The 25996-nt window shown below is 34.4% G+C and overlaps 2 protein-coding genes across 2 annotated transcripts; both read left to right on the top strand.

The window, feature by feature from the left end:
- The first annotated feature begins 2612 nt into the window (after positions 1 to 2612).
- LOC125583665 (lipid transfer protein EARLI 1-like) lies at positions 2613 to 3305 on the top strand. Its single transcript, XM_048750993.1, has one exon. The coding sequence runs from the start codon at positions 2719 to 2721 to the stop codon at positions 3118 to 3120; it is 402 nt and encodes a 133-aa protein (XP_048606950.1). The 5' UTR covers positions 2613 to 2718; the 3' UTR covers positions 3121 to 3305.
- A 3708-nt stretch (positions 3306 to 7013) lies between these two features.
- Positions 7014 to 7842, top strand: LOC125583664 (lipid transfer protein EARLI 1-like). The gene has a single exon (XM_048750992.1). It carries the CDS (start codon positions 7139 to 7141, stop codon positions 7637 to 7639), a length of 501 nt encoding a protein of 166 aa, XP_048606949.1. The 5' UTR covers positions 7014 to 7138; the 3' UTR covers positions 7640 to 7842.
- Positions 7843 to 25996: the final 18154 nt, after the last annotated feature.

Below are 25996 nucleotides of genomic sequence, written 5' to 3'. Positions count from 1 at the left end.
GTATTTGTGGTAATTTCCCTTATTACTATTAATAAAAATAAACATATCTTTTTAATATTATTTGAGAAATCAGTTTCTTATGTGTTGCTCTCACGTTGATTCTTATTATTTAATTAAAATGATAATATTAATGAAGTAAGTTTATTATTAAAATGTCATTACTAATTTTTTTATTTAACCTTTTTTAAAAAAATTATTTCCCAATCCCCTTATTATAGAAAAAGCATTATCTTTAGTATACATATATGTTTTTTATATTTAAAACATGTAATTTAATAAACAATATTATTTATAATTTTTTCACGTTCATTAGAAACATAATTTACTATTTAATTTTATATTAATCAATTTTTAATATCTAAATAAAAAATAAAAATTTACAATCTTAATAATATATGAATGTTCATATCTCTACATAAATACAAATTATTTTTCAAGTTTGAACTACCAAGAAAAGTATTTCAATATATAAATTCTACTTTATTCATAAAAAGTTGTATTTTCTCCATAAAAAAATCACAATCATTATTTTTTTAAAGAAATTCATTCATCTTTGAATACATGAAATATCAAAATGAATATCATAAAGTCAATTTATAATGGAAGAATACTTCAAATCATTCAGCTGGCTACACATTTTATCGAGACAATGATTATAACATGTAATAGAATTAGTTAAAAAGTTTTAATACCTATCATGTTTGCTACTCTGCTAGAAGCAAGATTTTAATTTAGAATGCGGCACATTTTATTTTTACTTAGTGTTGACTTCACATTAGAAAACTAATTCTGTTGTTTACTAGAAAGATTTCTAAAATTAATTAGTTTTAATTGAATTCTGTGTTTTTAAAAATAACATCTGAATGTTTTAAACCACCAATTTTGAATAAAATGATAAATCTTAACTTCAATTAATAAAATTTTAATGTGATGTTATATTTTAAATAATGCAATTTTAAACTGGTCTTAAGCCATATTTTCATTTTTGAAATTTTGTTAGTTTGAAATTTTAAACTGGTCTTAAACCATTTTTTTAATTTTGTTTATAAGTTATTTGTGATTTTTCATAATTCACAAACTCCAGTGATAAAACAAAATAAATAAAATACAAATTTAAAATTAATATAACCATACAAATAATACGAAACTAACTACACTAGATTAAAATTAGATTAAATTTGTTTAAAAATCAAACTAGAATTTTAGAAACAAATATCATAGGAAAGTTGAATATTCTGAAAAATCAAGTCATTAAAACATCACAACTCAATAACTCATAAATAACTGTCTTATCTAAAATAATATAAAATATCAAACTAAACGAAACACAAATAAAGTTTAATAACTAAATTTAGTTTTTTCGTAAATATTCATTCCTGCGTATAGAGGCGGATAACTCACCTAATTGAAATTAAAAAAAAAGATTTACATTAACCACTTAATAAAAAAAGATTCACTTTTTGTAAAACAACGATCTACCAGTTAAAACTTCAATAAAATCAATATTATTAAAACAGAAGTACAAAGTTGGATCCAACTTGCTTCTATGTAAAATATTTTTAAAATACTATACCCTATAATTAATTCCACTAAATCAATTTTAATGGTAAGATTCTAAACAATTGAAAAGAAATATTCGATGGATAAGGAAGTCTTACACAATAACAAAAGCCACCTCTGCTTCTCAAAACCAAAAAGGAATATTCAATATAAAGCTAAACAATTCTATCTCAACAAATTTCACAAACAAATAAATTAAACAAACAAACATTCGTTAATGACCATTAGTTTTATACACCATAGTTTAGTTTATATGATTATATCTTTATATATTAATCGTATTGCTTATGATAGATATCTTATGTGATTTTGTTATTGTGTATAATTTTTCAAAGGTTTCCAAATGTTAATCTAATTATGAAATAACTAAGTCTAGGTTCAATTTCTAAACAAGTTGGAGTTAAAAGAGATATAATAAAAATACAATAATATTAAAACTAATAGTTATTTAAATATCTAATGCAAATTTTAAAATTAACTTTCAAATTTTAAATTCTACAATTCAAATCAAATTGAATTTACATATTGGTCACCAATCGGTTCAACCGGTTAGCCTCAAGATTTACCGGGGTTTTACGAATTTTATTGGGTTTTAAATAAAAGATATTTCATAAAACTAAAATCGTATTACATATCGGATTACTGGCTTACCGGTTTGACTATGGATCCGGGTCGAGTTTAGAGACGATGATTTAAATAAAATAATGTTTTAAATAGACATAATTCTTACAAATTAACAAAATATTTATAATATTGTTTATTAAAGTTATATCATAAAATATTCTGCGCTTTGAAAGCATGGATCAAAATCTAGTTAGTTGACATATTAAAACTACTACAGCATTGATCAAAAAAAAAAAAAACTACTACAGCATAACATCACACTACTAAACCAGTTCCATGATTGTGCACATTTCTGAATGATATATAAAAAGCGAATTATTGTAACCACTTAATAAAACAATGTTCACTGTCACTAAAATATCAAAGAAGTTAATAATTGCTCAAGATGATTTATTAAGACAGCTTTTTTTAACTGTCCAAACCCTTGCAATCCTAATATATATACATACATCCACTCTTCATTTTACTTCACCATCCTCTAAAGCAACACTTCCATCTTAGAACTTGCTCAATTTGAAATTTATCTTTGGAAAGATGGCTTCCAAAAACTCAGCCTCCCTTATCATTTTCCTCACATTCAACATCCTCTTTTTCACGCTAACTACGGCTTGTGGCGGTGGCTGCGGTTCCATTCCCAAACCTAAACCTAAGCCCACCCCAACTCCATTTTCCTCAGGAAGCTGCCCTAGAAAAACTCTCAAACTTGGCGTTTGTGCCAATGTCCTAAAGGATCTTCTCAAAATTGAACTGGGCTCGCCACCGGTCAAGCCTTGTTGTTCACTCCTTAAGGGTTTGGTTGATCTTGAGGCTGCTGCTTGTCTCTGTACCGCCTTAAAGGCAAATGTTCTAGGAATTAAGCTTAATGTTCCCGTCTCTCTCAGTCTTCTTCTTAATGCTTGTGGCAGGAAGACCCCTCGTGGATTCATATGCGCTTGATCTACTATCAATGCTTCGATTGGAGAATATATATCCTCTCTTTTTCATATTCATCTCTCTTTATATCGTTCATTGAAATTACCTATTTTCAGTTTTTAATCCAATAAATGCTACTTCTATTTCTGTTATTGTATTCGCTTTAAAAAGTGTGTCCATGCATAATAAAAGTAATTAATCGGCTTCCAGTTTCCGCATTAGTTATAGAAAAATTATTCATGTAATAATTTTACTATGCAGATTAAAAAACAAATAAATTTATGTTGACCTGATATATCCGTTAAAATATATCGATTAGACTAAGAAAAACTCGAGATGTTTGTAAGAACTGCAAAACATAAGAAATTTACAATTTTATTAAAATATAGGAGATTTTAATTAGTATTAAAATATAAAAACACAACAATAATCCCAGAAACTAATCATACATACGAAATAAAACCAATCGAATCTTATTCTACAACTAAATAAAGAGGATTCCATTGTTTTTGATTGATCACTCAGCAATATGGATTTATTGAGAGTTGCCTGCACTGAAACCATAATGTATACACAAAACATTGTTCAGTAGAATTAAATCTGATAAACCTATTCTATCACGATATGTCCCGTATAATGATTACGCATATGTTGCCAACACAGTGTTGGTACATATATAGTATGGATCCCCAACAAATAAGCATTATAAGTAAATTATTGAACGTAGCAATACAACATACAGTGTTGGTACATTTAAACTAATAATCTTACTAATACAATAACAGTATTAGTATACAACATATCTTTAAAACATAGAACAACACGTAAGTCTACAGTTAGTGAAATATAGTCCATATAAAAATTGAATTACATTATATCTGTTTCTAATTTAAGGTATCTGAACAATTTTTAGATTCTAAAGAATATTGATAGAGTGTGAATTAATAGAACCAAACTGTTTCAATGCATCAGTGAGCTTCGAAAACCAGCATATATCTCGGGGCTTTTCAACCCATAATCGCCTTATCTAGTATGCAGACCTTGTTAGGATCAGCGTGTTGAAAGCCTTGAGGATGCTTCATATAGATTTTTTCAGTGGGATCACTATGCAAAAAAGCATTGTGAACATCTATCTGATGCATAATCCATCCCTTTCCTGCAATAACTTGCAGAGACTCCTCACCGTTGTCATTTTAGCTACCGGTGCGAAAGTTTCTTTGAAATCTTTTCTTTTGACTTGCATGTTCCCTATGGCAACCAACCTAGATTTATGCCTTTCAACAGTACCATCTGTATTATATTTGATCTTGTACACCCACATATTACCAATGGCCTTCTTACCAGGAAGTAAAACCGCAATACTGAATGTCTTGTTCACTTCAAAAGCGACAATGTCATCTTTCATAGAGTTTCACCATATTTCATGTTGAACCGCCTCTTTGTAACTCTTTGGTTCTACTCCACTTGTTATCGGAGCCAAGAAGGCTTTGTGAGCTGGAGAAAACCGTTTGTCAGAAATATAATTGACAAGAGGATATGATGTTTTACCTTGGACTGACGAGGACTCTGATTGTGTATTGGGCGCAGTGTGATTGTGATGGGGTTCTTCTTTGATACAGCGTGCATTGTAGTTAACATAATCACGCAATTTTAGGAGGGAATCTTCTCTTTGTGTCCTCTACCTAGCTCAGGTTCTGCTTCAATATTATTCAAGTAATTCAATTTTTCTAGAAAATTCAAATCATACAAATATAATCCCTTTAAACCTATGATTGTACTCATAAATCTTAACTAAAAAATAGAATCATTTATATAAAATTTGAATTATAGTTACATAAAACCATGTTTATCGCAGATTTTAAAAAATATAAAGTATTTTATTTTTTTAAATAATGAATGTAAGGTATCAAAATGTTGTCAGAAGATATTGTTATGCGTAAACAACCAATAACACAGTAAATTACTTACAAAATCATAAACCCTATTATATTATAATATTGTTGATCAATAAATATGAACAACATTTTATTGAGTTACAATATATATATATAAATGTAAACAATTCTTCAAAATATTTATTGCAAAATCAAAAGTAAACACATATAGAATTAAAATAAATGTTCTGTGAGACAAACAAAAACGTTTTAAATAACAATTGAGTTACATTCTATATCAATTTGGTTGTTTGAATATCGAAAGGAAATAGGAGCTAGCCACCAACGTATACAAAAACATTTTAAAGGATAACCATGTATTGAAACTAATCAATACAAATACAAATAAAAATTGGTTGTTCTATTTCGGTCTGATTCTCCAGACCACCTCAAGTTTGAGTAATAGATCAGCCGTTTGATGTCAAAAAAAAAAATCAATACAAATGAAAAAAATATTCGCGTGATTGTGCAGATCAAAATCTAGTGTTATTTTATATTGGTTAGACAATATTTTATTATCTTAAAAGTAGATAATCTCCAACCAAAACGATTATGGAATCAATCAATAGCACTCTTATTTGTATTTATATTTTTATTTATTATATTTTGAGAACTTCTCTAATTAAGGTCCTAATTTTTGGTCAAAAAACCGGAAAATATAATTACACAGATAAGTAATTAGAATAAGATGGATAGTACAAAGCGCAGACGACTTCCAGCAAATTCATCACTGGAATAGATTGATGTCCTATGTATTAATGATACGTTCCCTATCTAGTACGTTTCTTAAAAGCATTAGTTTTATCTCTCTACTTCTAGAAATACAGCCCAAGTTTTGCCGACGACAATGTATGAAAGTGCTTGATTCCGGATTCCCCTTACTTTTAGATATGATATGAGAAAGATGATATGTCAATAAGGAGCGGTTTTGACTTTTGAGGTATGATTATGTCCGATTCGAAAAATAAAAGGGACTAAGACATATATTTCTACCCAGCAATACTTTTTTTTTTTGAACATATACCCAGCAATACTTGCTTTCTGCTTTCAAAAAAAAAAAAAAAACTTGCTTTCTGCAGGCTAACTTACTTTAGATCCCAACCATATTAATTTGGGATGATGATATTTTGGCCAACTAAAATTTTGTTTGTTTAATGTTGAGAGATCGACTGATACTGATTTCAGTTCGTTGTTTCGGTCACTTACCCGCCCAAAATTATCAATGGTTTTTTTTTTTTAAATACATATTCTGTTTAGTATGTTTCATGCTTTAAGTTGGAGTCGGTTTAAACCAACGCTTAATACGTTTTAATTGTATGATGAAAATAATTCAGATAAAAATATATATATATACTGAACGAAATAATTAGAATGAGAAAAGAATACATACAAGTTTTTTTGGACCCGGCACAAGACTATGACTCATGATCCTCCGATTGACATAAAAAAAAAAGCTTCCAAGGCTTTTAGTTTTCTTTTGTCGATCTAATACTTGTATATCCAAAAATTAATACATATATAGCATATGAAGCACTCTGTGACAAATGAGATTCAAGCCCAACCCGAACCATTGATGTCCTCCAAATTAATAACATAAGATGATTATAAATATTCTTTTTTTAAAAAAAAGATGATTATAAATTTTATATTAAAATATATAGAGCATTTTGTATTGGCTGGGATTTTATCTACACATGTAAAGTTATAGAAGCTCTCATGTAATATGGCAATAGACTCTGAATAAATGTGCAATGGGGTCTTGAATTATAATCATGGTAGTGATAATAACAGCAGTTACAATTCAATAATACTATCATGAACGCACAAATGGAATTATTTATTTATAATTTTACAAAACCAACGTTCGGTTCTACGAATCTACACAACGGTGGTGGAGGGAACAAGTAATATTTGGTATATATGCTTTTGTAGAATGACAAATATATATAATATATAATCGATTATACTAAAACAAGTTGGTACTCTATTTTCACACCCTTGTAAAACCCTATAAATACCCACAACTTCTCTTCATTTCTCTTCATCTCTGTCTTAAACACACTTGACAATCCTTATAACTCTGAGTCTCTCATATTTTGAGAAAGAGAATGGCTTCAAGGAACTCGTCCTCTGTTGCTCTTTTCTTCGCCCTCAACATCCTCTTTTTCACCTTAACCGTTGCAACTGATTGTGGTTGCAGCCCAAGTCCCAAACCCAAGCCGGTCCCAAGTCCTAAGCCCCCCAAGCATGTCCCAAGTCCTTCAGTCCCAAGTCCCTCTGTCCCAAGTCCATCGGTCCCACACCCTAATCCTAGGCCGGCCACACCTCCGAGGACCCCTGGCTCATCAGGAAACTGTCCAATAGATGCTCTCAAGCTCGGTGTATGTGGAAATGTCCTAAGCGGCCTACTCAACATACAATTGGGTCAGCCATCAGCTCAACGATGCTGCTCGGTTATCCAAGGTTTGGTTGACCTCGAGGCTGCGGTTTGTCTCTGCACTGCTCTTAGGGCTAACGTTCTTGGGATCAACCTTAACGTTCCTATATCTCTCAGCGTTCTTCTCAACAAGTGTAACAAGAAGGTTCCGTCTGGTTTTGAATGCACTTGAATCAGCTATGCATACGACGCACACACAGTTTCCTCTGCGAAATATTTAAGTTTGAATAAATACATGCTATACAGTCTAATATTTAAATCTTAATTTTGTTTAAGTGATATAATAAATGTGTAAGAGTTTTATATATTCTCTTAAACGTTCCTCGTCGTTGGTTCTTGTATGTTTTTCTAGCCATCTATACCTATTTTCAAATACTTAACACTTGCATTCGGATTATTGTTACAATCTTCAGACTGACATAATACCACATTATGAAATCACCAAACGATTAAATATCTCGTTTAAAAATGTAATTGTTAAACACTAAACGATGATTAGACCCTTCTCGAGAATTGTGGTGTAGTTGAACATGATAGTATGTTCAGCTGAGAATAAAGGTTGCTAATTCAAATTAAAGTAGGATCAGTAAGACTTATGTATGTGGCCATTTTATTTTTGTGTCTCCGTAAGAAATGCGGTTGGATTACTAGTGTTTGATGCGTGATCATGTGTATTAAGGTTGAATGATATATATGCGATTTCATTACCTCACGACCCAGAGACATGGCCGCAGAATATGTGTGTTTATGAGTCTATGAGACCTTAATGGAAAGTTTATGTGATGATATTGAAATCTATTAAGGGTATGCTGAGAAGCCTTATTTCTTGGCAGAAGAAGTAATACCTTGCATGAAAATTTAATTTCCAAAACCACTTATTTCTCAAAAAAAAATTTCAAAACCACTCACTTTAAAAATGTTCCACTAATAATACAGTAATGTTTATGTGCTTTCAAGTGTAGTTTATTAAACTGAAAAGTATCAAAACCATAGGCTAGATGTCAGAAAATAATTGAAACCCTTGGAACGAAAAAAAAAATACTATATGGAATATTTTGGCTCTGGACCTGAAAAAGTTACAGTTTTCAGCCTAAAAATTCTTAGTCATAAAAGATAGTACAATTAATTAGTAATATAAATAACTACGTTTATATGCCAATAAAGAAATATTAACTCAAATTTGAAATAGGATTACCCAAATATAATTTAAATTTACTTAGGATAAAAATATGTTTATACTTATTTATTCTACTTTTTGAATAAGAACTAACTCTTACGATATTTTAGTCATTTCTCAAATTTAACAACTATAATTGCATTTGTTCAAAAAAAACAACCACTATAATTGCATAGCTTGAATGTTATAATAATTTTTTTTTGTTTTCTTTTTGGATCAAAAACATACAGTATCACTACAAGAAAACATCAAGGATTCTGAGGGAAAAAATCGTCGGAATTTCGTCGGAATATCGTTATTCCGACGACATACCGACGAAACACGTCGTCGGAAATAATTCCTCGGAACTTCTTTTTTCCTCGGAAATCCCTCGGAATTTTCCGACGGAATTCCGAGGAAATAAATTTCCGAGGAAATTCCGAGGATCACTAGTTTGTTGGAAATGTCCTCGGAATATACCGAGGGAGAACTTCGTCGGTATAATTCCTCGGAAGTTCATCGATCGATGCGTGTTTGGACATATATACATCGATCGATAGGAGTATACCGACGGACCTTTCCCTCGGAATTTCCTCGAAATATTCCGAGGAAATACCGAGGAACTAATGTTTGGGGTTTCAAAACATCAATTTTTTTTGCCGTATTTCATTTTTTATACAATTGTAATGCATACCATTGAGGATTCTTTGTATAGATGAGCATAAACCATGAAATAAAAAATTTCAAAACTAATTGAAAGTATTCCCTTTACCGTTCATTAAAAGGTATAAGTGTTTGTCTTATGTTGCGAGATTTCGTTCATACAATCGGAAAAGTGTTAATTATACGGTAAGGAACAAATTTTTGACTTCATAATGAACGTAAGACACTTAATAAGGGTTATATAGGTGTTATTCAAACGGCAAAACGTTATTTTCAGTTTAAAAACCCTATTTCCTCGGAATTTCCTCGGATTATTCCGAGGGAACTCCGAGGAAACCCTCTTCTTCCTCGGAATTTCCTCAGAATATTCCGAGGAAATTCCGAGGAACTAGTGTTTGGGGTTTCAAAACGTAATTTTTTTTTAATAAACGCATCGATCGATGCGTTTTTGAATAAAAACGAATCGATCGATTACTAAGATGGACCGGGCCGTAAGATTGTGATCGATCGATGAGAGTATCCCATCGATCGATGCGTTTTTGAATAAAAACGAATCGATCGATTACTAAGATGGACCGGGCCGTAAGATTGTGATCGATCGATGAGAGTATCCCATCGATCGATCGAGAATCTCAATTGTTCCTCGGAATGTCCTCGGAAAATCTTGTATGTTTTTTTAAAAACGCATCGATCGATGCGTTTCTGAACAAAAACAAATCGATCGATTACAAAGATGGACCGGACCGTAAGATTGTGATCGATCGATGAGAGTATCCCATCGATCGATCGAGAATCTCAATTGTTCCTCGGAATGTCCTCGGAAAATCTTGTATGTTTTTTAAAAACGCATCGATCGATGCGTTATAGAACAAAAACGCATCGATCGATGCGTGTTCGGAAAACAGAATTATAAGGCAAAACCCAACCTTTTCTGGATCTAAACCTTAGAACTCTCATCCCCTCCGATTTCCCCTATAATTCGCCCCCCCTTTCTCTCTCTATAATCATCCGATTTGAACAATTTTGGGCTCCATTCCACTTGATTTTTTGAGCTCTACCTGATTCCTACACTCGTCTTCACCCTAAGACAGGTATACTCCGCGAATCTCCACATTCTGAAATCGTGTTCTTGAGCAATTTTTTGGGTTTTGTGAATTTTTTATTTCCGTGTTGATTCCTTGATCAAATATGCATGAAACAGATGTTTAAACATGGAATAGAACACAATTGTCTGTGATCAACGAGTTTGGAACAGGATACAAGGGGAAAGTAACCAATTCCAAGAGCAATGCATGTGGATTTGGTGCAGTGATTACTCGGATCCTTAGACATGTGGGTGTAGACTGCAAGAACCAGCAGGTAGCACTGGACAGATCGAACAACATTGCTTGGAACTACCTGGATGTCATTTCTCTAGTAAGTAAGGAGTTCATAGCTGGTCCCCACTCGAGGATCCATCGGGATGGTCCTTACGTCTACGTATTCCAGGACCGAACGAAGAAAACACTCTACTGCCACCTGCCTCAGATCGGTCTGACTTCTCTACTTTCAGAGGCTGCAGTTGAGTTCCTACCCCCTGCTACCGCACTAGTAGACAAGCCATTCTTCTTCACGCCAAAATATCAGACCAAAGGCAAGGGCGTGGTTGATGAAGAAGGAGAAGATGAGGCTGCACAAGTCATTCCAGATGATTCACAACCCCATCAGCTACTCCCATCAGACTCCAGCCAGTACAAGCTGCAAGAGCTTCCACCGAACGCCACTTCGCGCCAGCAACAACATTGGAGAGATCAGAGCATAAAGACAAACAACGACATGCTACACAAGATCTGGGCTGCCATTTCACGTATCAGGCCGTGTCGTTGCCAAAAGGATGATGTAGTTCATCGGGACAACTCTCCATCCAGCTCTGGTTCGGGTTAGAGTGGTACACACAGGGTAAGAAAGAGGTCCAAGAGACCCAACGATGCAGGAACATCTGGAGCAGGAGACGAGGAGTAGGAGCTATCACCGGCTATTTTATTTTCTTTTCTATTCTAACGTTTTATGGTCTTATTTTCTGTTAATTTTGAACTGAGTTTTTTTTTGGGTTTCTTAATTATGAGTTCGTATTTCTTTTACATGGTTTCTTCGTTTTATTTGGTTGTGTTCTGAGTAGTTTTTAATTCGTATTCAGCTTTGCCTTGCTAGATAAACCAAATAACTATTATCCGAAGAAAGAGGTTATATCATGTGTTCCTCGGAATTTCCTCGGTATTTCTTAAAAAAATAATAATAATAAGTTCAATGGTAGTCTGTTTCCGAGTCATCATCACCAGATGAATCTGAATCTGGATCTTGGTGAAACTCTCCAATCACTGGTTCATCCTCTACGTGAACGACGGCTTCCTCTCCAAAGTCGGTTAAATCGATTACAAGGCCAACTCCAGCTAAATCTTCTGCTGCACTTAAGTTGCCGGATGTGCTTGGTTGTAGTGGGTCTTCCAGCTCAGAACTTCCCTGAACTCGGCCTCTCGGGTTGAGTCTTGTAACAGTAACCCATGGATCATCTCTGTTCCTTACCCGGGGGTACTTGATATAACAAACCTGTAACATTTAGAAAAATTACAAATTAATACACATGATGATGAATCATTCTGAATAATTAACATTTAATTACCTGATCGGCCTGAGAAGCAAGAATGAAAGGATCATAATATTGCAGCTTTCGCCTCGAATTTACTGATGTAACACCAAATGCATCTGTTCTCACACCTCGATCTGGGGTGTTGTCGTGCCAATCACAATAGAAAACAGTACAGCGCAATCCAACCATGCCCAAATACTTAATTTCCAAAATCTCATGTATGTGTCCGTAGTATACATCATCTCCTGATGCAGAACAAACGCCAGCATCATAAGTCGTACTCGAACGTCTCCTCTTCTGAGTTGTGAATGCATATCCTCGAGTACAAAATCTCGGATATGACTTCACAACAAAGTTTGGTCCAACGACCATCTCACGTATCCAATCGTCAAATGTTTCACCTCTGGCCAAACCAGCAGACACCTATTAATAGCACATATATATATATTATATCAATAAATGTGAATTAGTATAAATATGTGATAAAATATATTTTAATTTGTTTAAAGCACTCACATAAGTAAACATCCATCCACTAAATTCTCTCTGCTTCATTTCTTCTAGTTCGTCCTCTGTGGCGTATCTATACTCGAACCGCTTTTCTGCCATGAAAATTCTGTATATGATGACAATAATGTAATTAATTAAGATTTAAATTTCAACTTGTTAAAATAAAAATTTGTAAGCTCATTTATTTTTACCTCTCATATTGAAGAACGTCTTCGCAGTTGGTGAGCAAATATGTTTGCAAATGACTGCGCTCCTGCTCAGTAAGTCGACGGTCCTTTGGTTTTCCGCTAAGTCGTCCAACATCTGTGAAAATGTTTGGAACCGTAACATGATATGCTGCCCGTTCGCCTCTATCATCATGCCGAGCAGGTCTTCTGTTTTTGGTCTGAACTTCTGCTGGAAAGTAGTACTCGGCAAAGTTTGAAGTTTCTTCATTGATCATCTGTGCGACTATAGAACCTTCCACCCTACTTAAATTTTTCACCATCTTCTTCAAATGGAACATATACCGCTCATACAGATACATCCATCTATACTGCACAGGAACACCAAGTTCCAATTCTCTTGTCAGGTGAATAACAAGATGCTCCATAACATCAAAAAATGAGGGAGGAAATATCTTCTCAAGGTTGCACTGAATCACGGCTATGTTAGTCTTCAAATTTTCAATACCTTCAAGAGTCACTGATCTCGTGCATAAATCGCGGAAGAAACCACTTATCCCTGCAATTGCTTCATGAACATTTCGTGGTAATAGTTCCTTGAAGGCGAACGGAAGGAGGCGCTGCATCATTACATGGCAATCGTGGCTTTTCAAGCCAGTAAACTTTCCTTCCTTTCTGTCGATACAGTTACGCAAATTTGATGCGTAACCGTCTGGAAATTCCACATCGTTTGAAATCCAATCAAAGAACGCATCTTTTCCCGCTGCATCAAGTCGGTATATGGGAAAAGGAGCCCTACCATTCTCATCAACATGAAGTTCTGAACGAGCACATATATCGACTAAATCCAGTCTTGACTTCAAATTATCCTTTGTTTTACCTTGAACATTAAGGATCGTGTTCATGAGATTGTCAAAAAAGTTCTTCTCAATATGCATGACATCTAAATTATGCCTTAGCAGATGATCCTCCCAGTATGGCAGATCCCAGAAAATATTTTTTTTGTGCCAGTTATGTAGTTCTCCAACAGCATCTACCGGAAAACGCTCATGTCCACCGACTTCTGGCGTCCTTTCTGCACCAAAATATCTTAGTTGTATCTTCAAATCTTTCCCACAAATTTTGGGAGGTGGACTGTCAAACACCCTCTTGTTCTTCGTAAACAAATTCCTACTCCTACGATATGGATGATCAGGTGGTAGGAATCTCCTGTGACAGTCAAACCAACACGTTTTCCTTCCGTGTTTTAGTTGGAAAGCATCAGTGTTATCTTGACAATATGGACATGATAGCCTTCCATGCGTTGTCCATCCAGACAACATACCATATGCTGGAAAATCACTTATTGTCCACATTAGTACTGCCCGCATTTGAAAGTTTTCTTTACACGAAACATCGTATGTTTAAGCACCTTGAGCCCATAGTTGTTGCAACTCATATATTAGTGGCTGAAGAAACACATCAAGTGATCTCTTAGGATGCTCTGGTCCGGGAACGAGAATCGAGAGAAACAAAAACTCTCGTCGCAAGCACAAGTTTGGGGGTAGGTTGTATGGTGTAAAAATGACGGGCCATAGAGAATACTGTCTTCCACTCTTGCCAAACGGACTGAAACCATCAGTACATAATCCAAGGTAGACATTTCTTCTCTCATACGCAAAGTCGGGATACTTTGATTGGAAATGCTTCCACGCTTTTGCATCTGAAGGATGTCTGATCTCACCATCTGTTGAGTGCTCCGCATGCCATCTCATTGGTTGCGCTGTGCGTTCAGACAGATACAACCTCTGCAACCTTTCCGTCAAAGGTAAATACCACATCCTTTTATATGGCACTGGAACTCTTCCACTCGTATCTTTATAACGAGGCTTTCCACAAAATTTGCATGTAACCCGCTGTTCATCCGCCCTCCAATAAATCATGCAGTTGTCGCTGCATACATCTATTACCTGATACGATAAACCAAGACCAGCTACGAGTTTCTGAACCTCGTAGTATGAACCAGGAGCTACATTATCCTCGGGTATAATACCTTTTACAAAATCAGCAATCGCATCCACACAGTCTTCAGCCAAATTATAATCTGTTTTAATGCCCATCAATCTTGTAGCAGATGATAAAGCTGAATGACCATCTCTGCAACCTTCGTACAATGGTTGCTTTCCAGCATCCAACATATCATAAAATCTCCTAGCTTCTGCATTGGGTAAATCTTCCCCTCTAAAATGATCATTTACCATCTGCTCAGTACCTACACCATAATCTACATCCGTTCTAATTGGTTCTTCTAATCTAACCGCTGGCTGAGGTTCGCTAGTACTACCATGTTCATAATCAGTTTCCCCATGATGATACCAAATTTTGTAACTTCGTGTAAACCCACTCAAATATAGATGAGTCCAAACATCCCACTCTTTAATAACCTTTCTATTTTTACAATTAGAGCAAGGACATCTTAACATACCTGTTTTTGTTTCCCGTTGTCGGTGAACTAACCCCATGAATTCGGTTATACCTCGTTGGTATTCTTCCGTAAGCAATCTCGTGTTCGGATCCAAATGAGGTCGATCGATCCAAGAACGAAAATAATTTGAAGAAGACATATTTTTTATGAATCAAATTCGTGTGTAAATAGAGTAAGAGAGAGGATGAAGATATGGAGTGAAAGAAGAGGAAGAGGAGTGCTTGTATTTATAGTTTAAATCCTGCCGACATACCGAGGAAATTCCGACGGAAAAGGCTAGTTCGTCGGAATTTCCTCGGAATTTTGTAAAATCCCCCAACGGCTCTCCAACGGCTATAATATTTCCTCGGAATTCATCGATTTTTTCCGAGGAACACATTGTTCCTCGGAATATTCCGACGAACTGAGGTTTCCTCGGAATTCCGTCGGTATATTCCGAGGAAATTCCGAGGAACCCCAATTTTGTGTTTCCTCGGAAATTCCTCGGTATATTCCGAGGATTTCATTTTCCGTCGGAATGTCCGTCAGAATACCGCTGTTTTCTTGTAGTGTATATTAGAATTCGAATTCATATTTTTCAAAAAATAAAATATGAATTCAAATCTAATATTGGTGATACGGTTATGGCACAAAGGACAAACACAAACCACTATGATATATATCTTTGTCTGTGGATTTTGTATTTTATGATAACCGGTTTTAACATTCATACGAATGGAAATTTCATGCATGTTCGGGTTGTACGACTCGTGATGGTGTGAATCTGAGTAATATTAAGCTCAGTGCCAGAAGTAAGTTGACTTATGTGGGGACAGTGGGATATTTGGAGCCAGTCTTGCCAAGATATATGCAATTATAGTCGCAAATAAAGACTCAAAGAAATTAAAGACAATTATAGGGTTTTTAATAGTCGACTATGAAAATAAAATAACATGATTACATTGAATATTCAAACTACAGTTAAGGAAATGATTGATACTCCCTCTGTATCGATATAAGTGGTTTTTAAGGTTTTTGCACATGAATTAAGAAAATAAAAACTTTTTTACAATTTACATTGGTTACATAAAATATCATTAAATGAAACTAGTTTAACCAATAAAAAAAAAGACACTATTTTGTAATTGGTCACAAAATTCAAATGCTATTAAATTCTATCTAGAATAGTGAGAACATCAATTATTTTGAAACAAATTCTTTTTCTTTAAACATCAGGAGTATTACTTAACGCATCCCCTTATATATTAATTTAGAAGTCACTTAATTGATTTCTGCTGATGTGTCGCTCATAGGAGATCTTTCTAATTAATTGTTATAATTTGATTGGTTGATAGTTTTACATTTTTTATTTATTTAATTAAAAATTTTAAAAGGAATCTAACCCTAGAATTACCTAATCTAATATATGTTTCTAAACATACAATTAAGCATCTTAAATATAGATAAATTAATAATTATTATAGAAACAATTAAATATCATAGATTACATTATATAAATTGATAATATACATTTAAATACATATGATACTACATAAACAATTATAAAAATGGTTTTTAATATATTTATATTAGTAGTGAATACAATAATCATAGATTCCAGAAAACGAATTAATGTAAACCTAATAATATTAATTAAACTCACTCATTCACTCTATATATATTCTTAAATGTATCAAATGAATGCAAAACAATCAAATATATAATTATAAAACATTCTCATCATTTTCCAATGACAATGTGATATCATATATAAGTTATCACTTTTAGAAATGTATACACAAGATCCATCATTTTCTAACTTATGAATATACATATTACTGAAATATATACACAAGATCCGTACAGGTAATTAGTTATATCTGAAACTGAACCAAATCTAGTTTTTGGGGTCGGTTCGGTTCTTTTGGTTCTGACTTTTTTGACAAGTCCTACTTACCACCACGGTAGAAACATAAGTATCTGAAATATCTAGAATGAAAATGGAACTGAAATATACTTACTACAAAAATTATTGAAATAGCTACCTAATCTAGAACAAAAATAAACTGCCCAATCAAACTCCACATCACCCATATATGCATATTGAGACATCCATAATCAAAATGAAACTGAAGTTTACTCGTGTAGGTATTGAATAATAAATACCTCTGGTCAGTGTTCAAAACAATTGCGGCAACTGGCATTTACTGGCGACTAGGTGGATAATTCAGGTCTAGGTGGGTCTTAATAGTTGATGAATTAATAATTTATTTTTATTTATTTTAAATTTATATTATATATTCGAGTTTTAGGTTTAATTATCAAATTATTTTTATGAATTATAAAACCTAGATATACAAAATAAAATATTTAAACCAATTTGCATTAACATCATTGGTTAATTTAAAAGATTTACACCAATTTATATGGATCTAGACTAATATATGCTATTTTATCTAATTTAGAACTGTTACACAAATTGGATTTTAAGAAAAATATTTTGATTATAAGCGTCCACGCATACCCAAGTTTATTTTAGAACAATATTGCTTATGGCTAAATACTAATCTCTACGTTTCAAATTATATGATGTTTTAGAAGGTTTATGTTGTTTCAAAATATAAGATGTTTTTAGGTTTTAAGTTTAAATTAACTTTATTAGATATTGTTTAACCAGTTAGATTTTAATGTATTTTTATAACTGATTGAATAATTTTAAAACTATATCCTTAAAATTGCTTTAAGAGAGAAATATGTTTATGTTGTAAAACAAGAGAATAGAGTCGGTATGTTTCTATCTTATTCATAAACCTAAGAAGCTCTTTATATATAGGGAATTACACCGTCATATAATAATAGAAAGATTAAAGAAAGGAAATACAAATATGGAAAGAGTACAAATCATAATCTGATAAGGAAAAGGCAAGATGCCGATTCTCTCTCTCTCTCTCTCTCTCCTCACGGCCGATTCTCTCTCTCTCTCTCTCTCTCCTCACGGCCGATTCTCTCTCTCTCTCCTCACGGCCGAGTCTCTCTCTCTCTCTCTCTCTCTCTCTCTCTCTCTCTCTCTCTCTCTCCTCACGGCTGAGTCTCTCTCTCTCTCTCTCTCCTCACGGCCGAGTCTCTCTCTCTAGCATTGGGCCGGTTATGAACCGGGCCGGTTATGAACCGGGCCGGTTATGAACCGGGCCGGTTATGGACATCCACAATATGATTTATAACACTTTCCCTTGGATGCCATAACCATACAGGAATTGTAATACGCTTTAGATGTTGCCTCATTAAAACCTTACCAGGAAAACCCAGTGGGACAAAACCATAGTGAAGAAAAAAGAGTACAACACGTATTACTCCCCCTGTTCTGAACAACTAGCGGCTGGCCTCATGAACAGCCAAGATCTCCGAATGATTTGAAGATGTGGCCGCGATCGTCTGCTTCATGGAACGCCATGATATGGCCGTTCCACCATGTGTGAAAACATAGCATGTCTGTGATCGAGCATTGTGTGGATCCGAAAGATAACATGCATCAACAAAATCAATAAAACCTTCTTTGTTTTGGTTAGTATAAAATAAACCCAAGTCTTTCGTTCCTTGCAGGTAATGAAGAACATGTTTAATCCCGTTCCAGTGCCTTTGGGTTGGACAAGAGCTTAATCTAGACAATAGATTCACGGCAAAACATATATCTGGTCGTGTGACTAGCCATATACATCAAAGCTCCTATGGCACTGAGATATGACACTTCGGGACCAAGGACATCTTTATCGTCCATCTTAGGACGGAACAAATCAGTGTCCAGGCCGAGGGACCTCACGACCATGGGGATAGATAATGGGTGAGACTCGGCCATGTTGAATCTCTTGAGTACTTTTCTGTATATGTCATTTGATGCACAAAGATTCCATCTCTTATATACTCAAGCTGTAATCCCAAACAAAACTTTGTTTTTTGAAGATCTTTCATCTCGAATTCTTTCTTAAGATATTCAACTGTTTGGGAGATTTATCCAGAGGTTCCTAGGATATTTAAATCATCAACATACACTGCTATAATCACAAAGCCCTGGCCGAATTTCTTTATAAAAATACAAGGGCTTATTGGAACATTCTTGTATCCTTCTCTCTATAGGTATTCACTTAACCTATTGTACCACATTCGGCCTGATTGTTTCAATCCATAAAGTGACTTTATTCAACTTTATACAGTGTTGTTCTCGAGTACTCGATTTGTTTTTCAACTCTATACCCTCTGGTATTTTCATATATATTTCATTATCCAGTGGACCATATACGTATGAAGTTACAACATCCATTAACTGCAAGTCTAAGTTTTCTCTTATAGCCAGACTTATCAGGAATCTACAAGTAGTAGCATCCACCACAGGGGAGTATGTCTCCTCATAATCTATTCCTGGTCTTTGTGAGAATCCTTGTGCAACAAGCCGTGCTTTATATCTAACGACAATACAATGTTCATTTCTCTTCCTCACAAAGATCCACTTTTATCCAACTGGTATAACATCATAAGGTGTCCTTATTATTGGACCGAATACATCTCTCTTCTTTAAAGAGTTCAACTCCACGTTTATAGATTCTTTCCATTTGATCCAATCTGATCGTTGAGTGCACTCTAAGATAGACATGGGTTCATGATCCTCATTATCATCTATGATTTCAAGTGCTACATTGCATGCAAATATATCATCAATGTCGACATTCTTTCTGTTCCATTGTATCCCAGACAAGACAGTTTATTGAGATCTCATTATTATCAGGACCTTCAGTACCTTGAATCTTGGCGTCCCAAGAATACATCAGGGCCGGCCGCATCTAAGCATTCATGATCGGCCGCGATCGCTATTAGGGTTTTGGGATCGGTCGCGGCTAAGTCCCAGGATTTAGGAATGGCCGCGGTTGTGTCTAAGGTTTCAACCACCTCGGTTTCATTATCTGCACCTTTCTTAGTTTTCCGAGGGTTCTTATCTTTGGAACCTATTGGTCTACCACGTTTCAAACGTTGTCTAGACTCTGTAGCAACTTGATTGTGTCTCTCTTGAACATCAATTCTTATTGGTGCATTAGCAGTTGGTATATATGACTTAGTCACTCTTTTCGGGTCAGCAAAGGAATCTGGCAATTGATTAGCTAGCTTTTGTAAATGTATTATCTTTTGAACTTCTAAATCACATTCTTGAGTCCGAGGATCTTGCCAAGATAAGGATGTTTGATTCCATGTAATTTCTTTTACCAGTTTACTGCTATCTCCCCCTAATGTTGGATGTTCGGATTCATCAAAGTGACAATCCACATACCTGGCCTTAAATAAATCACCCGTAGTTGGCTCAAGATATTTTATAATCGTGGGAGAATCATATTTAACATATATCTTCATCCTCCTTTGAGGTCTCATCTTTGTTCTCTGTGGTGGTTCAATTGACACATAGACGGCACAACCAAATGTCTTAAGATGGGATATGTCTGGCTCATGACCCGTAAGCAATTGTAATGGGGAATATCTATGTTTACTAGACGGTCTTATACGAATCAGTTTGGCCCCGTGCAAGACCGCATGTTCCCAAGCTGTGGCCGGAAGCTTAGACCTCATAAGCAATGGTCTAGCTATTAGCTGAATTCTTTTTATGAATGATTCGGCCAAGCCATTCTGTGTATGTACATGTGCCACGGAGTGTTCCACACTTACCCCCATGGACATACAGTAATCATTAAACGCTTGGGACGTGAACTCACCAGCATTGGTCTTTATCATTCCGACCTTAGTATAGTAAAAGGCTAGTAGAGAGCGCATGTATAGACTCTAGGACTTTCTTATAGCCTTGGCCGATCTCTATGATCTCAAGGAACTCTTTGTTTCCTTCGCCCTTAGTCTCAATATGAAAGCCATTCCTTTGAATGTCTTTAAAGCTTAATCATTAATAAAACAAGTTCAAAGCAATCAAAACATAGAAAACACAAAGCAAAGAACAAAAACATAGATGGCCGAAATCAACTTTGATCTTTTAAACAATCTGAAGTTTCATAATCCATGAGATCATCTCGTTCATGATTGAAATCTTCTTCACCATCTTGATAAGTCATATGAGCTTCAGGATTCTTCCCTTTCAAACTCTCTTGATAGAGGTCAACGAGATGTTTAGGAGTCCTACATGGCTTAGCCCAATGATTACCCATACCACATCTATGACACACGGATTTGGTCGAGTTTTGTGGCTTGAAAGATGTACCACGGCCTCGGCCATGACCGCGGCCTCCATAAGAGTTTCCTTGGCCACGGCCATATGAGTTTCGGCCTCGACCACCACGTCCATGCCATTTTCCACGACCACGGCCGTGTTGGCTATCACCCTGGACATGGTTTGATTCTTTCTTAGCCTCTACGGCCGTATGTGCCTCAGGTAATGAGGTTGTTCCAGGAGGTCTCAATTCACTGTTCCTCATCAACAGTTCATTGTTCTGCTCAGCGAGCAAGAGACAAGAGATCAGATTAGCATAAGTAGAGAAGCCCTTCTCACGGTACTGTTGTTGTAACAACACATTGCTTGTGTAGAAGGTGGAAAAAGTTTTCTCAAGCATATCCTTATCCGTTATATCCTCACCACATAGTTTCAATTTCGAAACAATCTTAAATAGGGTTGAGTTATACTCGTCCACGGACTTATAGTCTTGGATCCTGAGATTCTTCCAATCATACATAACCTTTGGTAAGATCACCGTTCTCTGGTGATCATATCTTGCTTTCAATTCTGTCCAAAGGTCTAGAGGACTCTCAATAGTCAAATACTGATCTTTGAGACTCTCAATAAGATGATGGCGTATAATTAATATAGGTCCATATCTATCTTTCTCACTTGCATTATTGCCCTCGGTGATACATTCACCGAGATCTTAGCATCAAGTGCCCATTGCAAATAATTATCTCTAGAGAGATTTAGGGCGGCAAAATCCAAGTTGTTGATTTTCGACATCTGAAATCATATATTTCATTCTTAAGATTTATAATGTACTTATAATGCATGCAAGACAATCAGATATATAATGCAAATTGTTCACACGACCAAACGGATATGATGCATTTAGTTCATACGATTATGCATGCATGATATGCTAACAAGCCGCACGGCCAAACAATCCGAACATGCATAATGCAAGACAAGCCGCACGGCCAAGAGTATGAACAATCTTAGCAATCGGTTTCTATATGATCCAATCGATTATTCATCTTTAGCAAGAACGATTCTAAGTGATCATGAAACCTCAATAAAACAATCAAGCAATGCATCAAGGGGTTTAGTTACTATCAACCTAACGATCATATTCAATGAGATTAATGCAATTAGGGTTTCAATATGAACAAGCCGGTCGGTTTCAAGTTTTAAACAAGATGAGAACTAATCAACTTAGGCGATTTCTATCGCAAGATAACATTCAATTAGTTCATCAATTCAATCAACCAAATTCAAGTATGAGATTAATCAATCCTAGCAATCGGTTCTATGTGATGATAATCAGATTCAAAACATTCAATCACATAAACAATCAAATCTAATTTCGATTAGGGTTTGCATGGTATGCATGCGGCTAGGCTTTAGGGAATTAGGGTTTCGATTTTAATCAAGCAATAAGATTCAATTTAGGTTATTAGGGATTGGATCTATTGCCTTAGGGTTTGGTTCTTAGGTTTTAGTTTTACCTAAACCTCAAGTCGGGTTGAATGGACCACCGAATAGAGAAGAACGCGAGCTGATCGTTGCTGTCGGGTCGCGAACGGGTTGCTGTCTGTCGCGAACGGATTGAAGCTGAGACGAGTCGCGAACGGGAGCAAGCAGCTATCGGGTCGTGAACGTGCTGGCTATCGAACGGTATCGGGTCGCGTCAAGCAGGCTGAGATCGTGTCTCGTGAACAGGCTGAGGTCGCGAGCTGGTGAACAGATCGCGAACGGGAATCGGCTGAGTATCGTGATCGTCGGTAGGGTTTATCACCGGGGAATTAGGGTTTTAGGTCTCGGGATTTTAGCTTAGGGTTCTTAGAGTAATCGTGCTGATAACGTGTTGTAAAACAAGAGAATAAAATCTGTATGTTTCTATCTTATTCATAAACATAAGGAGCTTTTTATATATAGAGAATTACATTGCCATAAAATAATAAAAAGATTAAAAAAAGGAAATACAAATATGGTTATGAACCGGCCCGGTTATGGACCGGCCCGGTTATGGACCGGCCCGGTTATGGACATTCACAATATGATTTATAACAGTTTATTAATCTTTGTGTAATAATACAAAACATTATATAATATCAAACGAAAACGAGGGAGTTAAAGGTATTAAATAGCAGGCCAATCAAAATTTGTCCGCTCCTTAATAATTATTTTCCATATGTATATTCTGTGTCCACTTGACTTTATTAGTTTTTCTAGCTATTTGTTTCTTTTGAAGAAAGTCGAGATAATATCTTTATTAACGGGTTTTAACTATTTTGTGGTCTGCATTGCTGATTTAACAAGGTATACTTCTTTGAGGACAAATGCTTTTATTGACTATGAAAAAGTAAAGCAGCTTTTGGGGAAAGACCAATAATCTGCGTTACTCTAATTGTCTAACAGAAGAGTACGTGACGACGTTCACATCATAATTTCATGTCAATAATATAAATTCTTTTGTTTGTTGTTCTTACTAAACAAATATTGCATGTTCTGATAATTCCTTATATATTAATTGAGAAGCATTATAATATTTTTTATAGCAACTTGTCATCATTAGGATGATTCTAGAAATCTTAAAAAAAAATAAGTTGGTCCATTTAAACATATAATATATATTTTATCAAACTAACTATTAAATGATGTAAAAAAAAATTAACTATTAAATTAATTAGTTGTGTACAAAAAATATACTATATTATTTCCTTAAATAAAAATTACATAATTACCAAATATGATTAACATATTTATGATAATTAATAATTATGAATTATAAAGATTTGATAACAATTTTTGTATCATCTCTCTTTTTTGTTTAAAATTAGATTTTTCTTATATGTTATATTTTGAATTTCTTAAAACGACTATAAATTACTAAAAAATTTCGAAGTCTCACATTGAAAATTTTGTGATCAATGGTTTAACCTTTTTATTATAACAAGATAGCAAGCTGACAAAAAAAGTTATAACAAGATACAAATGATCATAAATCGTATGAATATATGAAGTTTCATTTAATAAATATCATATTATATATTTATATATATATGTCTAATTTAATATCGTTTTAGTTAAACTATATACCATATAAATAGACACAAATATGTTAACTTAAGAATTTGCATTGAAAACGTATTGAGACATTAATATTTGATTTTGAAATTTGCATCTAAAAAATCTCACTTTGAAAATCTTGTGATTAATGGTTTAAATTTTTTGTTACAACAAATATACAAATATTAATAAAATCATATGAGTAGGAAGTCTCAATAATAAATATTTGTATTAAAATATAATATATCTCTATCTCAATATCATTGAAATTTAATTATATACCATATAAAATAAATAAAATGACTGTTTTGATTTACTTACCAAAAACATAATGTCAATAAACAAGAGATATTATTTTTATTTATGTGCTTGCTCTAATTTAAATACGTATATGATACGTAAATGAACACAATATAAATTTTAATATTTAAAAATCATTTTTATACATAATCTCATCCCGTGCATAGTGCGGATTTTAACCTAGTATAAATATATTACACAACATATGTCCCATTAATTAGTTGTAAACTACTATTAATAACATGGATTAAGCTGCATTATTGCAGTGGTAAACTGGTAAAGAGGCGTTTGAGCCTAGTAAAAAAAGTTGGCACCGGGATTTGTATACTGGCGATTTATTTCGATGGTGATTGTGTTTAAAATATGAGGGTTTTTTAGTTTAAAAAGTAAAATTTTGGTAAAACTGAAATTGCTCCTAAAGCCTTGATTATTTGAGCAGATAATAAATCAGTAGCAGTATACTATATAAGCAATATGCTGCGACAGAAGTTGTATATTTTTACTAATCTATTTAATAGAATGATTGGTAAAACAGTATGAATATGTTATTTAAAATTATTATATAATATATTTATTTCTAATGAATATATTCCTAATATATTTTTTTTATCATCAACATTACAGACTCATACTGACTATGTAAACCAAACCCGGTGATCTGCATCCATGTGAACGACGAAAGACGATTGCTTTCTAGCACTGCGTGCTAGACTACCCGCCTTTGAATTTTGCGTCTGTGGTATATAGATAATCTCTGATCGGGTGAAACTCTCTTTCAGGATCTTGATATCTTCCAAATAATTTGCAAAAGCTGGTCATTCCTCTGGTTCCGAAACCATCTTCACCAATTGAGAACAATCTGTTGCAAACGTAACCTGAAATTAACGTAAATTCCTCATGCATTCCATTGCCCATAGTAGCGCTTCCATCTCCGCATGAAGAGGCGAGAGACATGCCCTAACATTCCTCGCCCCCAACAAGCCATCGAAACCTTCCAAAGTACTGAGCCAACTTTGTCCTGAAAAAATAACACCCTCTTTCCACGAGCCATCTGTAAAACACCATCTTCCTGGGATCGACGGCAATATCGTATCTATTATTGGTGGTGGCATCCTCTGGTCATTCACTACTTGTGCCTCAGCCCACAAAGTTGATTTTGTTTCAGCCAATTTAAGCGTATTCATAGGATCCATATCCAAATTACTGAAAACTTTATTATTCCTAGTTTTCCAGATGTACCATAGTATTCATGCAAACTGGTGATCCTCCATCTGCGGGAAAACTCTACAGAATAGATGATCCATGTCTGTGAAGAGTGAACTTGTTGGAAAAATAGCTGATTTGATGGTATCTTCGAAAGAGCCCAGACCTGAAGAGCTGGAAGACATTCAAA

This window comes from Brassica napus, chromosome C3 (assembly GCF_020379485.1).
Source record: "Brassica napus cultivar Da-Ae chromosome C3, Da-Ae, whole genome shotgun sequence".
NCBI classification, from domain to species: Eukaryota; Viridiplantae; Streptophyta; class Magnoliopsida; order Brassicales; family Brassicaceae; genus Brassica; species Brassica napus.
The sequence above is the reverse complement of the archived record's forward strand: the minus strand, read 5'-3'. Positions and strand labels throughout refer to the sequence as shown.